At 37.3% G+C, this 14,671-nt stretch overlaps 1 protein-coding gene across 1 annotated transcript in view; it reads left to right on the forward strand.

Moving 5' to 3' along the window:
* FGD6 (FYVE, RhoGEF and PH domain containing 6) overlaps positions 1-13,845 on the forward strand; it is a 125,517-nt gene extending 111,672 nt beyond the window's left edge. The window contains exons 18-22 of the mRNA XM_079775508.1: positions 949-1,051; positions 2,962-3,086; positions 5,102-5,230; positions 7,166-7,314; positions 9,450-13,845. Of these exons, the coding sequence (XP_079631634.1) occupies positions 949-1,051; positions 2,962-3,086; positions 5,102-5,230; positions 7,166-7,314; positions 9,450-9,486 (543 nt within the window). The 3' untranslated portion in view covers positions 9,487-13,845. The remainder of the gene's footprint in view (positions 1-948; positions 1,052-2,961; positions 3,087-5,101; positions 5,231-7,165; positions 7,315-9,449) is intronic.
* Positions 13,846-14,671: the final 826 nt, after the last annotated feature.

Below are 14,671 nucleotides of genomic sequence, written 5' to 3' on the forward strand. Positions count from 1 at the left end.
TGGTGACTTGGCAGCTGCAGTTCTTGGGAGACACACCTGGAACCAGAGAGGAGGGAGCCCAATTCCAGGGTGCGTCACCCAAGAACTGCCCTCTTGCAATCCAGGACCCCTCGGGAGATGTTGGAGAGCCGATTTCAGCCCACTCCTCGCAGGCCAGGCCAAGGGACCCCACCTGTGTACAAATCCGTGCACTGGGCCTCTAGTTTACAGATAATTATTTAAACTACATTTATCTGGATACTAATTATAGTAAGTCCTCACTAAACATCTTGATAGGTTCTGTGACTTTAAGTGCAAGGACTTACAATGAGACCAGTTTTACTAGAAACTAAATGATATAAGCCAGAATTAAGTTCATGTGTGGTCACATCAATCCTTTCTAATAAAGAGGGAATATGCTAATTGACCTTCACACCATGGCAAAGATGGCAGCGCCCACAGCCAATAAGGAGGGAATATGCTAATTGACTGCCCCGCCCTCATTAGTAAACTGAGCACAGTAACAATGACATCAGCGAGTAATTGTAAAGGTTAAATGAGGTCTTATTTAGAGAGCATTTAATATAGAGCCAGACACTTGGGAGAGGTGGTCAGAGGTGGTCGTGGTTATAGCAGTGATGATAACAATGACAGCAATGATAATGAAGACAATACAGCTAACACAGGACTTACTGCGCACCAGGTGCTGTTCAAACATTTTGCACACATTAACTCTTTAGTATTTTATTCTTTTTGCAGTAAACACTCAGTAATCATCTAAGGCCTCTGTATCTTCCAGTGTGGTATTGTGTGTGAGTTCATTACATGCCTGAAGTCCGTAGAATTGTTATTGAGAATCAATGACTGTAAAAATGGTTTTGAAAAGTAGGCAGCACTATAAATTGTAACATACCTGATGGTTTGGATACAAAGATTACTCTAAATTAAATAATTCCAATGTGTTTTCAGATTGTATGCCAAGCTTGTTCATCAAATAAGTGTGGCTTAGATTACCTGAAAAATCAACCAGCAAGAGTATGTGAACATTGTTTTCAAGAACTGCAGAAATTAGGTAATATATAAGTAAAACTTAACCCCAAGTTCCTTTAATTCCCAGATACTTTCAAACGGCCTTCTGAAAGAATTATCTTAGACACATTAGCAATATGATTTGGTGATACTCATCTCAAAATATTGAGTATTTTGCTTTTTTTAGTTAAGCTGTCTTAACTCATATTTAGTAATATTTCTAAGAGAGGTTGGACTAAAGTTTATTCTTACTCTGATCACAGTTTTGCTTAGAATATTAATTGTAGAAAAGTAATTATAGGATGAAATGCTTAAAACAGTTACAAGGGAACTTTAACTCTCAAGTAATTTTGAAGTTTCTAGTTTCACAACTGTGCTCATTACATATCATTTTTATGTATCTGTAAAGTAATTCCTTATGGAAGTGTACCAGGTGCCACTTTGATAGCCTAATTTTAATCACTTGGATTGATTTAGTGAGGTGTTATTAAAATGTAGCTTTTCACTAAATACAAAATGACATATCATATCCATCCCTGCAGTTAAGATGAATGCAGCTAGCAGGACTGTTCAGGTCTGTTTTAGGAAGAGACCTTTAAATTCCTGAAACATTTAGGCTCTAAATTTGTAAAAGATTATCTTTCATTTTCATGTAGAGTAGCTTTTCATCTGCATATGAGAATAATTGAATAAAACTAGATGACATGCGATTTGTCTGTGTACATTTTTCCCAAGAGGACATAAAAATCTAATCATTCCTTTGCCAGCCTTTATGTTCCTCCATGTGTTCTCTCTGGTATATAGTATTGGCTGGAACCATTCAAAATACATTTTTTTGAACCATTCTCCCCCATCATTCAAACTCATTTGGTCAGTAAATTTTGTCAAGTTTATCTTTGTCTTTTTCTTGATTTCTTCATCTCATAATAAGGCCTTGTCTTTCATCTGGTCTACTGCAGTAATTTCCTAACAGATTTTCTTGCTACAAATCCTTCTTCCTTTCCACTGCCAGATTTATTTTTCTCAATTCAGTCTGTTCATGTCACTCTCCAGCCTAAAAGGTCTTTCACTTCCCACTGCCTAAACAGCAACAGTCCAGGTTCCTTAGAACCAGCCTTTTATTTCCAGCCTCATTATTCTCCAAATAGATAATCTTATTTCATCTCTCTCTGCTTTTTGCTTATGCTGACCTCTCTTCATTCATCCTCCTCTTTTTTTCTTGGCAAACTTAGTTATACCTTAATGGTCAACTCAAACATCTCATCCTCTTCTCAGCTTTTCCTGAACCTGTGCAGTCAAAATTAATTGCTTGCTCATCTTGTCTTGTAGCCTCTTTTATTTTTTTAAATTATTTTTTAAAATGTTTTCATAGAGGAAGGAAGAGGGAGAGAGAAATAAAAACATCAATGATGAGAGAGAATCATTGATTGACTGCCTCCTGCAAGCCCCCACTCAGGATCGAGCCTGCAACCTGGACATATGCCCTGACCAGGAATTGGACTGTGACCTCCTGGTTCATAGGTCGATGCTCAACCCCTGAGCCATGCCGGCTGGGCGTGTAGCCCCTTTTCTAGGACTTCGTTCATTATAATATTATTTGGTCATGTATCTTAATACTAAACGAAGTTAGATTTGTTTTTTTAAGTCAGGAGTGAAGTTTTAAAAAATGTTTTTAAGTTGGTAGTACAGTGACATGTTTCACAATTCTAAAGGCACAAAAGGGTAATCCTTTCACATGGTTTAGTGTTGAAAAAGTATAAAATCATAGACAGTGGAAAGTCTTCCTCCCACTCAACTTCTGGCCATCTATCTTCTGTTGCCAGGGCCATCAGTGCCACCAGTTTCTTAAGTATCCATCCATGGATATTTTATGCAATAATGTTTATTGATCTGAATTAAATTGAATTGCAGAATGGTTACTACTGGTGTATAAGTGTGCTTGATTTCTTTTAGATCACCAGCACTCTCCTAAGATTGGATCTCCTGGAAATCACAAATCTTCAAGTGCCTTATCATCAGTCTTACAGAGTATTCCCTCAGGGAGGAAACAGAAAAAAATTCCAGCGGCTCTCAAAGAAGTAAGTGTCTCCATTAAACTTGCAACCTGATAGAGGCTGAATTATTCATACGCATATAATAGACTGTTTCTCATTCATAAAGGAAGATGTCATTTCCCACAACTATTAAGACATGCATTTTAATACTGGTGATGAGGTGTGGCTGATGCCTTGCTATCTTGCTTAGTCTCCCATATGACCTGAGTCATTTAGAAAATGGCTGTCAAAAAGTTTGCAGAATATTTTATAGCAATGATAGAAAGTAAAGATAACTTGGGCACATGTGAATTTTTTTAAAACGGTATGCTTTCTTTTTTTATTTTTTAATATATTTTTATTGATTTCAGAGAGGGAGAGGGAGAGAGAGATAGAAACATCAATGATAAGAGAGAATTATTGATTGACTGCCTCCTGCACGCCCCCTACTGGGGATGGAGCCCACAACCCGGGCATGTGCCCTTGACCGGAATCGAACCCAGCACCCTTTAGTCTGCAGGCCGATGCTCTATCCACTAAGCCAAAATGGTTAGGGCATGAATTTTTAAAATTACTTTGAGGAGACCCCTAACCAGAGGGAAGAATATGCAGAATATTTGTAGGCATTGGTTGGTTATATACAGCTGATAATCACTAATAGTAGGTTGTCATTCCTTTAAACTTAAAAGAAATATTTAAAAGGTGATAATAGCATATACTAGTACAGTTAGACCTGGCAGTGGCATAATCCACAGGCATCACTGGTATCCAATCCCAGTTCCTCAAATTCAAGTGTTCAGTCAGCCAGTGCCAGAGATCAGAAGTACCGCCTTTCTGGCCACTCCCCTTTTAATTAGTTTATTAATTGGTTCCACCTGTGGTAGTTTTGTGGCCAGTAGAGTTTTAAATTTTATTCTCTTGCTTAGTTACTATGTGAAAACAGCACACATTTATTATCTCAAGAGCCCAGGCATAGCTTAGCTGGGATCCCTGTAGGGCCACAATCATAGTGTTGGCCATTGTTGAGTTCTCATCTGGAGACAGTCTAGGGAAGGGTTTACTTTCATCCTCACTCAGGCTGTTGGCAGAATTCATTTCCTTGCAGTTGTAAGACTGAGGGCCTTGGCTTCTTATTTGCTTTTCCTAGAGGTTGTCCTCAACTCCTTGCCACATGGGCCTCCCACCATGGTTGCCTGTTTCTTCAAAGCCACAATGGGAGACAGAGCTGTCTACTCGTAAGATTGAGTCTAATATAATGTCACAATCAGGGGAGTGATACCCCATCAGCTTCACCGTATACTGTGGGTTAGGAGCAAGTCCCAGGTCCTGCCCACATTTAAGGGGAATAGAATGTGCAACAGTGTGATTTTGCAACAGCAGGGGTCATGGGGAGTCACTTCAGGGTCTGTTCACCACACCACTAATTAGGCAATTCATAAACTTGCCTATTGTTCCTGTGTTTAAAAAAAGATAGAAAAGTCTCAACTGCCAAATTATCACTATAAAGGCTTACTATATTTTGTCTAGAGATTAAAACATTTTCAGCCTTTTATGAAGTAAGACAAACTTCTTTCAGACCAAAATTTGGGGAGTAGAAAATGATCCTTAAAATCCCCATTAATAGTAGAATTCTCTATTTACTTTTCTGTTGGTACAATTTTTTAGTTATTTCAGGGACAGAGTTCAAGTTTTAAGTAATTTTCTCTAATTACCAGAATAAAAAGAGCAATAAACAGCATACACAGGCCCCAAAATGCAGTTTTAAAAAAGGCTTTTTGACCTTTGGAATTATTTTTCTTCTGGAAACCCAGAAAACACAGGCAAACCTGCAAAGAAAAACATACATACAAACCAGGTAGAATTTTAGGACTGCTTCTAAAAGGTATTTTTATGCATGTGGTAATTCAGTTTGGATAATAGCAGACTTTGAAAATAAACTTTAATTTTGAAACATTATTATTATGGTTATTGCTTTCAGAACCAATGATCAAAAACAGTTTCATTATTTAAAATCTTTTGTTTGAACACCATTTAACTGTATATGGGATTTGCTTATCTAGGTATCAGCAAATACAGAAGATTCTTCCATGAGTGGCTATTTGTACAGGTCAAAGGGCCATAAGAAACCTTGGAAACACTTTTGGTTTGTCATAAAAAATAAAGTGCTGTATACATATGCTGCAAGTGAGGTAAGATCTGAAATCTAAATATGTATAACTTGGGGATCTTGTTTTATAATGCCAACTGGAAATAGTTACAATATTTGTTTAATCTGTTTTATGTTATTCGTTTTGCTTTGCTTCTGGAGGGGGAGATGTTGTTATCTTTATTTTGTTATCTTCACCAAGGAGATATATATATGTGTGTGTGTGTGTGTGTGTGTGTGTGTGTGTGTGTATGTGTGTGTGTATATATGTGTATATATCCTATATAATAAAAGCCTAATATGCTAAGTGTCCAGTCATCTGATCGGCCATTCATCCAAAGCGTAATATGCTAATGATATGCTAAGGTCGCTCAACTGCTTGCTGTGATGTGCACTGACCACCAGGGGGCAGACAATCAACCAGTCACCACGACATGCACTGACCACCAAGGGGCAGACACTCTGATCGGTAGGTTAGCTTGCTGCTGGGGTCTGGCTGACCGGGACTGAGCGAGGCCAGGCACACCCTAGAGCCCCTCAGCTGATCCCTCCCTGGCTGGCCAACTTCCCACGTCCCTCCTCAGCCCCAATTGTACACCTGTGGGGTCCCTCAGCCTGGCCTGTGCCCTCTCGCAATCTGGGACCCCTTGGGGGATGTCGGAGAGCTAGTTTCGGCCTCTAGTATATATATTATTGATTTTGGAGAGGAAGGGAGAGAGACAGAGACTGAGATATTGATGTGAGAGAGAAACATCAATTAGTTGTCTCCCATTTGCATCCTGAACTGGGGATTGAACCTGCAACCTAGGTATGTGCCCTACTGAGAATGGAACTCCCAACCTTTTGGTGTAGGAGATGATACTCCAACCAACTGAGCCACCCGGCCATGGCATGTTGTTGTTATTTCTAATGTAAACAGTGTCTTTGTTTTTGTCTTGAGAGCTCTTATTCAAAAGTATTAGGAATTTTCCATTACTAAAATGTAAGTTTGTTTGGTGTCCTGTGACTACTTCACTGAAGGCAGAGGTGTTTATCCTTTCTGCCAAGCTCTGCTGGATGACATCCCCTTGACTGTCCCCAGATTGCATCGATCCGGCATCAGCATAGATAATCTAAACTTCCTTTGGGTTATAAGAAGTTTCTGACGGTTTGCTTTAATACTGCCCTTTCTCCTATCTGATCACCACATGTTCCAACATCTATGAAAACCTCTGCTCTAAGGCCCAAGCTTTTCTTAGTGGGCCTGGTGTAAATTGCTTGCCCTTCTGAGCTATGTTTTCTGCATCCATAAAATCAAAATATTGTAATTACCTACCTCGTGTGGCTGTATGGAAATATGTGAAAAACAATGCATGTGAACATACTGAAAACTGTCTAGCACAGTGTCTGGCTCCTGGAAGGGGAGGGGGTGTGGCTCAGTAAATATTGTTGAATAAATGAAAACTGGAGAAGTTGCTAGAGTTGTCATTGTTTTATATGTGTGTACTAGAGGCCTGGTGCACAGGATTTGTGCACTGGAGGGGGGGGGTCCCCTAAGCCTGGCCTGTTGCCCTCTTGTAGTCTAGGACCCCTCAGGGGATGTCTGCCTGCCAGCTTAGGCCCGATCCCTGGGGAGATCGGGCCTAAGCTGGAAGGTGCACATCCCTCTCTCAGTCTGGGGCTCTCGCAGTCCGGCACCCCTCGCTCTTTACCCACCTGCAGTGGAGGCGAGAGAGGCGCCCGCCACCACTGCTGCGCTTGCCAGCCAGCCAGCCTTGAGCCCGGCTTCTGACTGACCGGCGCTCCCCCTGTGGGGAGCTCCTGCATTGGTCAGTGCGCATCATTGTGATCGGTCTTTCTGCCGTTTGGTTGATTTGCATATTACACTTTTTATTATATAGGATATGAAATGAAATGATAGCCATATATAGCACGAGTTTGCAAATTGAATTTTGTTTAAATTTTAAAACCCATCACCCTCCATGTCTTTTTAATTTAGGATGTGGCAGCTATGGAGAGTCAACCTTTATTAGGATTCACTGTCACTCAAGTCAAAGATGAGAATTCAGAGTCTAGAGTATTTCAACTATTGCATAAAAACATGGTATTTTATGTATTCAAAGCAGATGATGCTCACTCAGCTCAGAAGTAAGTAATTTAGACATATTTTCCTTTTATGCATGGAAGTGTGAGTTATTGTAAGGTAACCTACTTGGGGGACAACTTAGAATTTAAGTCAGGATCCAAATAAGAAATGTTTAAGATAGTATTCAAACTCTTTAGCACTGTTTCTAAAGACAGGCTAGAGTACCTGGAATATTTTCAGGAGGCAGAGGGGGAAAGAAAATAGGTAGATCTGTCCAAAATATGTGTGTACGCATGACCTCTGAGGAAGCCGCATGACGCTGCTCTGCTGAGAGGAAGGGACGCTGAGGTATTTGACCTCTCCTTCAATGAGGGTAAGAATCTTCTCTTGAAACATTCCAGGATTTGGCAGTCCAATGATTCCATTGTGCCGGGGAACTGCAGGAGTTTAAACAGCTGCTTGCAAACTTCTTTGGGGAAAAGGTCAAACACATTAAGAGGCTCCCATGCTGTTCCCAGTGACTGAGTAGAAGGAATTAGATATCATTTAATTTTTTTTTTTGAAATAGATATCATTTTAGATAGTAAAGAGAGAAAGTCTCTTCAAAATTTCAAGAATATTTAGATGTCATGCGGTTGCTTGATATAGAGAAGTGTATCTCATGAAATCAAGGTCCTTTCTGAACAAACAGTTCACCTCTCTTTCATTTGTTTTTTTATTTTGGTCTCACAAAAGACACATCTTTGTTTTCACTAAGAGATGCTAATCTTTTCTGAATAGACTCAAAAAGTGCATGCAGATAAGAATGCTTTAAGTAAACAAGGCTTTTCATTTTTAAGACAGTAAGAATTAATGTACCAGGATTACATATGTTCCTGGAAATTAATCAGGTACAGTGTTACAAATACTCCCTCCCACCACCCTAACCCCTGCCAGTGTTAGGATATCTAGCCGTATATAGCTGCTACTCCAAATAATTTCTTTTGTGTATTGAAGAATGTTTTAAAATTATGTCATTTAGCTATTTTTTTCTGGAAAGATTTCATAGTAATAGTAATTGCCCCAATATTCTGTTAGATATTTCTCATCATTTTCATTAGTATTCATCACCAAACTGATAATAATTATTGCTTTTGAATATACATCTTTTGCTCGTGTCTTTAAATTGATAAGGAAATCACTTTATCAATTTGGGGGATGGAAGTGGAAGAAGGTATAGGAGGATAAATGGTGATGAGGAAAAAAATAAAGAAAAAATAATTAAATAAAAGAAAGAAATCACTTCAAGACAGAATTAATGTAGTTAGGGAAGAGAACCAGCTTACTTGTAATTTAGAATTAATATAGGCTAAAGTATGAGTTTCTCTTTGAGGGTATTAATATCAAATGGGTTGCTTTTTTGCACATTAACAGAATAGTAAAATATGTTAACTTCATTGGAAACTTTTGGCTTTTTTAAAGGCCTTTTTTATGGGATAAGATTTGCCATTTGCATTTAAAATTTTGAAAATTCTATCCTTGAAATTTGAGCTAAATCTGTCATATACTGCTTTTACTATTTAAACTGAGTGATTTAAAATGTTCCTAGTAAGTTCGGAAGCAGTTACACTATTAGGGAGGCACAAAGACACTACCTCCAAGTGTCTGAATAATTGCCACTATTGTATTGTCAAAACTTTGAGACTAAAGGATTTTGGAAAGTTCTGTGAAACTGTGAAATACTTTTCTTATTGCATACAAATTTTTGATCAGACTAGATGTTAGATTCCCTTTCATTGAAAATTTTAGAGCAGGTCTAGACTATGGATGCCTAAGGAATCTGTGGTTAAGGGAGAAGGAGACAAGGACAGAGCTTGTGTTCCTAAAAGCAGAACGGGGGTTGAAATAAAGGCCTTTAAAGATATAGCTACTTCCAAAACCAATTGAACAGGATCATCAGGATTTCATAGAACTTTCACATGAAATGGGTCCTTTCTCATGCCTCATAGAAATAAGAGATGTACTTTTCAGTCCAAATTTTTGGCCAAATTATCAAATAAAGGATAGTTCCATATTGACGGAATTCTAGTTTGCTATAGAAAAATCTTAAATACATTGTTAGGGTAACAGATTCATGGGCACAGCTATTATCTGTGTTAACATAACACATATCGGATAATTGCATTTTATGAATCTAACAAATTTCTCTTATTAATAGGTGGATAGAAGCATTTCAGGAAGGCACAATATTATAGCAGTATTGGTTTCATCTCTTCTGTGATTTCAAAAGGGTGGAATTTCATCAGAATGGAGTAAATACCGTATAAAAATTTAATACAAGTGAACACTGCCACGATAAATGTAACCAAAATCTTCATCAAATATAAAAAATTATTTTGTTAGGTATTAAGAGTATTTTTAAATGTTTGTTTTTTCCATGTATGTTATTTATTAAAATTTTGATGTTTACTTGTCAGAATTATTTCTGAAATTCACACTGAATTCTAAAGTACCTTTTCTTTAGAAATTAGAAAATGTATCTTAATATTGTATGTTGTATTAACTGTTTGTGACATAGTCCACACTGTTTTTTCAATGTGCTTTACAGTGTTACATTGTAATAATGTTCTCACTAGTGGTAAGTCTTTGTAAATAAAAAAACACACATCAAGGAGCAAGTTTCATGCAATGTTCGGTTTAGAAATTATGATTAGAAAATTGCTTATGACAAAAAAATGTGTATCTTTAAATCAGTAAACTAAGATGAATTTTTATCTTTAATGGGAAAACACATGACCAACTTCTACCTCAATAACTGTGAAATGAAATTCTAATAAATTATCCCAAGCATTTCTACTATGATGTACCTCTTTTGGCATGAGATAATGTTACATCATAAAGAAATTATAGCAGAGGGGAAGAGTCTGGATTTTTATTTAACCGAATATACATAGGAAAGATGTTTTCATTTTCAGAGGAACACAAATAATTAACTCCATAGACTTTACATTAATTAAATCTAAACTTTTTAAAGCTACCGGTTCTACACAAATATGTGTATTGTTTTTTAAAATGTAAAATATGGCAAGCATTATAAGTGTTCTGAGCCCAAGTCAATAGTGGTATTTGTATCTAAAAAGAATGTTACATTTCCTTTGTGCTTTTAAAAATGAACTGGAATTACCATATCAAAAAAGCACAAATTTTAAGCTAGTATTAATTAAAATTGTATAGTATTCTTTTTTTTAAATAAGTTTTTTACTACCACTTTGTGTTAGGTCCTCCTTGGTAAATTTTAAAAAGTCCGTTATTTCTTTAACCAACTGTCAGTGCACCTCATTAGGAAAGATTTATATTCATAATTCTGGTGCACTTATTGTTTAACATAGGAACTACTTTGTAAATAAAATTGATTCGCAGAAGAAAAATGAACACTGATTAAAGTCATTCCTGATGTTCATAGGAACATTTATTGACTAAGCTTAAGCTATATGTAAATTATCCTAAAAGGCAAAATTAGTCATTGAATATTTCATTAACAAACACAAGAATTTTCCTTTCTTTTGCATAAGGGATTTCTTGATTCACTGTGATATTTATGATTGCCAAGAGAATTCGAGTGCCTTTCTGGGGCCTTTTGAATGTTTTTTGTTGCAGCACCAGAGTCCCTGTTAAATCTAGAGTTGGCTGTAGTTTTTTTTCTGGCTATTGCTTGCTGTGGAATCATTTTAAATGTTGTTGCAATCTCACACACACAATCCTCACATGCTACCTCTCCTGTCTTTCTGCTACTGTGGGTAAACTAATATTCTTTGCAGCTCATTAATTTTAATCAAGATAGCATGATTTGGGCTTCCATGTTAAAAATCCCTGCACTTTTTAGTATAACCTTTTTGGAGACCAAGGTTATACCCTATATTCCCTTCTGCATCATTGGGCTTAGCACTTCACAAAACAGTAGTTATTTAGAGTTCTTCCCCCTCTTAAGCTCTCAACCTTCTGACTACAGGTTTGGTTTAAACCTCAGAATCTTAGAAAATATCAGGCAGGCTATTCTATCTTTCAACAGTTGGATGAATCAAGAACCAGTTATAAATCTAAATAGAACATTGCACAAACTTCTAGTAATTCTCCTAATTACACGTGAAACTCATGTATGATTATACTAGCTATTGGCTTAGCCCCATGGAGGGTTTTGAAAAATATAAAATATAGCCTCTTGAGGAAGCTATCAGATTACAATCCCCCACCCCATAAAGATGTCTTAAATGTGGAATAGTATTACATTCCCTTTCCCCCTTATCAATTCTCATAACTTACTAAAGCTGATCAATTATTTATTTAAACTGGCTAATCCAATGTCAACTGAGAAACCTAATTATATATATTTTGTTGTAAAGCTATTTTGAAAATATCTCTTGATAGCTAACATTTTAGGGGGGTGGGAATGATATATTGGGTACATCCTATAAATGAGGAGAAAGTATAAATAGTACCTACATCCCAAGAACACTGTATTTATTATACATGTGCTTCCATCAAACCCTTTTCAAGTATCTCCTTTTATTCATGAGGAGGAGAAAGAAGAGCAGTTATAAAGTTAAGCCAAAGGGATTCTGAAGTAACCTAGACAAGAGATGCCAGTTTAAACAAGGGGATGGCTGCATTCTTACGGTGTGTCCCCAGCCAGTGTTCCTACTTTATCTATGGCATCTGTCAATGTAGAAGACCCACCAGAGTCCTAGGAAAATGAGAATGGTTATTTTTGGGATCATCCCACATTTCTGGACCTCTCTCCAACCTTCTCCCCCCTGTTCCCTAATGCATCCAGTGTCCTAGAGTCCTTTGTCCAAGACACTTAATTCTTTGCTTAATTCTTTGTGTATGTAATAGCATTTCTTAAAATGAGATCATCAGAGCAACCTTTGTTTAATATAAAGATGTGATGAAACAAGTAAGTGAAGAAGACAACTTTAAAGTGTAGTTTTGTTAGCCAAATGTGTATTTTATATTTGATTGGTAGAATATATCCAGGGAAATAGGGAAAGCCAGGTGTAAAGTAATTTAGTTAAAACGTAAATGTTATCACAGCATATGTGGATATGTCTTGGAATGTGCTTTCACTGTACTGTTTTTGACGTTTGAGAGGCAGTGTAGTCAGATATAATCACTGGGCTTTCCAGAAGTAAATCCTGTTTCTCTTACTGTACTATACACTCCTGGAAGGCAGATGCTATGTCTAATGTCTCAATTTCTCACAAAATACCTATCTTCGGTCTTTTAAGAGAGAATATTTATTGAATATTGTTTGAATATTTGTTTCTTCTACAAAGGACATGATTCTCGTCGTCTACATCTCAAACACAGCCCTCCAAATGCCTACATTACAACTCATTTCTTAGACCTACACGTTCCACCATCCTGCAAGGCCACATTTGCAACTACCAGTTGGACATTTACACACGAGTCCTTAAGCATTTTAAACTTTACATCACTAAAACTCAACTCACTTTTCTTTTAATCTGTTTATTTTCTTCTATGATGGAAAAACAGCAGTCTACTCTCCAGAATCTGACTCCAAGTCTCAACAGGGCCCTCTGCAATTGCTCGTGTACCCTTTCCATCTTCATTGCCCTTCTGTTGTTGCATAGACCCCTGCTACTTCTTTCCAATGACTGGAGTAACTCTTCTAATTCCAATGCCTTCCTTGCAGGGTCCCATTTTAAACACAGCCAGAGCCATCTTCTAAAGCATGGCTCTACTTTCATCCCCGCTCTTCCACTTCCATTGGCTTCCCAGTGGCTTGGCATGGAACACTTCCTCAGGTATCATGCACTCCCGCTAATCCCAGCCCAACCTTTCTCTGTTCACAGTTTTCTCTCCCACCCCCATTTCTGCCTGTTTATCCAAGACTTCTCTGAAGTTGATCCCCAGTCCTTCTCTTCCCTATTCCTTCTCTCCTGTTTCTTCAAACTAGATTTAGTTTTCCCTTCCTCTAAATTCCCATATCCTTTAGCTCATAAACAGACTTTCTTAAGGTACTTATCACATTCCCCCTCAGCATCTGGCAGAGTGTCTATAATTGTTGGATATTTAGTATTTGATAAATTACTTCAAATGGACCCCCCCCTTTTTTTTTCAGTATCCCCAATACACAAATATCATTCAGGAGCTTAAGCCACTTTTAAGTTATTTTCTAAGAGAAAATCTTACCTACAACTTTTTTCCCCGTTAAAGAAAAGAGATAAATAATTTCTAGTAGTATTTTTTTTAAAGATGAAGGTGGCAGTAAATCTTCAAAATGCCTCAATATATCAAATTTCTTTTTTCTGCTGGGGGGAGAGATTTAAAAGAGGGCAGCCTTTTCTTTTATATAAGTTGGTCATAGCATCTTGAAAACCAATCTTAAAATGCTATTGTTTTTTTAAATGACTTACGAATTTCTATAAATACTTTTTACTTAAAGTGATAATAGTCTATCTTATTGTCATATAGAGATCTAGTAAATTCTTTATAAATCAAATGTTAGCATTGTAAATAATGTTAATATGTATTTATTACAAAATAAATTTATCTACTTTTGGTGTGATGTGTTTTAAATCATAATTTTTTATGTTATTTTTTATTTTCCATTTCGTTCTCTTTAGACCTTAATTTTTTTAAGTCACATTTAAAGATGAATCACATTGACCTGTTTTCCTGAAGCATAATTAGGGGGTGCTCTTCTTCACCCACAAATGATGTTTCCCAAATGGCTTCTACTTCCACATTTTAGTAAGTCAACCTATTGTAACTTATATGAATTAATTGGATGATAAGGGGTAACCACAGACATAACTATAAGCACTCATATTATGCACTGAGAATAGAGAAAAGGTCTCAGATTGCCTTTTCCATGGTAAATGTGCTTTCTGAACTTCCACTTTTGAGACCATCTTAAGGATTTGGGGGGGGGGAGGTGGAGGGAAGAGGGGCTGCCTTAAAACCACCAAATAGAATAAATGATGCCAAAGGAAAAGGGGAACTTTTAGAGAATGCGGCCTAAAGGATATTTCTACTTGTTAGGGATATAGTTGCATGCCCTTTTTCTGCGTCCTGTGTCCGGCTCCTAGTTCCAGCAGGAAATGACAGAGATGTTCTCCTCCCCAGTGTACCTTTGTTTTCCTCACTTGGGTTTTTGGCCTAAATCCATGACTGCTTTTCTAGTGCTGATCAATACTAAAGAAATTTTGAGGACCCCTTCTCTTAAAATCCAAACCATCACACAGTACTTTGCATACAGGACAGCTCTTCCTGCCACACCTCTGTGCCACAGGCGGTTACTGTCAGAATGTCATGTTCCATCAATACCTCTTTCCAATTTTTGGTTGGCCATCAGACACTGTCCTATAGGGTTGGGAATACACGGCTGAGCAAATCAGACAAAAATAAGCCTTCGGG

This window comes from Cnephaeus nilssonii (genome assembly GCF_951640355.1).
Source record: "Cnephaeus nilssonii genome assembly, chromosome: 6".
Taxonomy (NCBI): Eukaryota; Metazoa; Chordata; class Mammalia; order Chiroptera; family Vespertilionidae; genus Cnephaeus; species Cnephaeus nilssonii.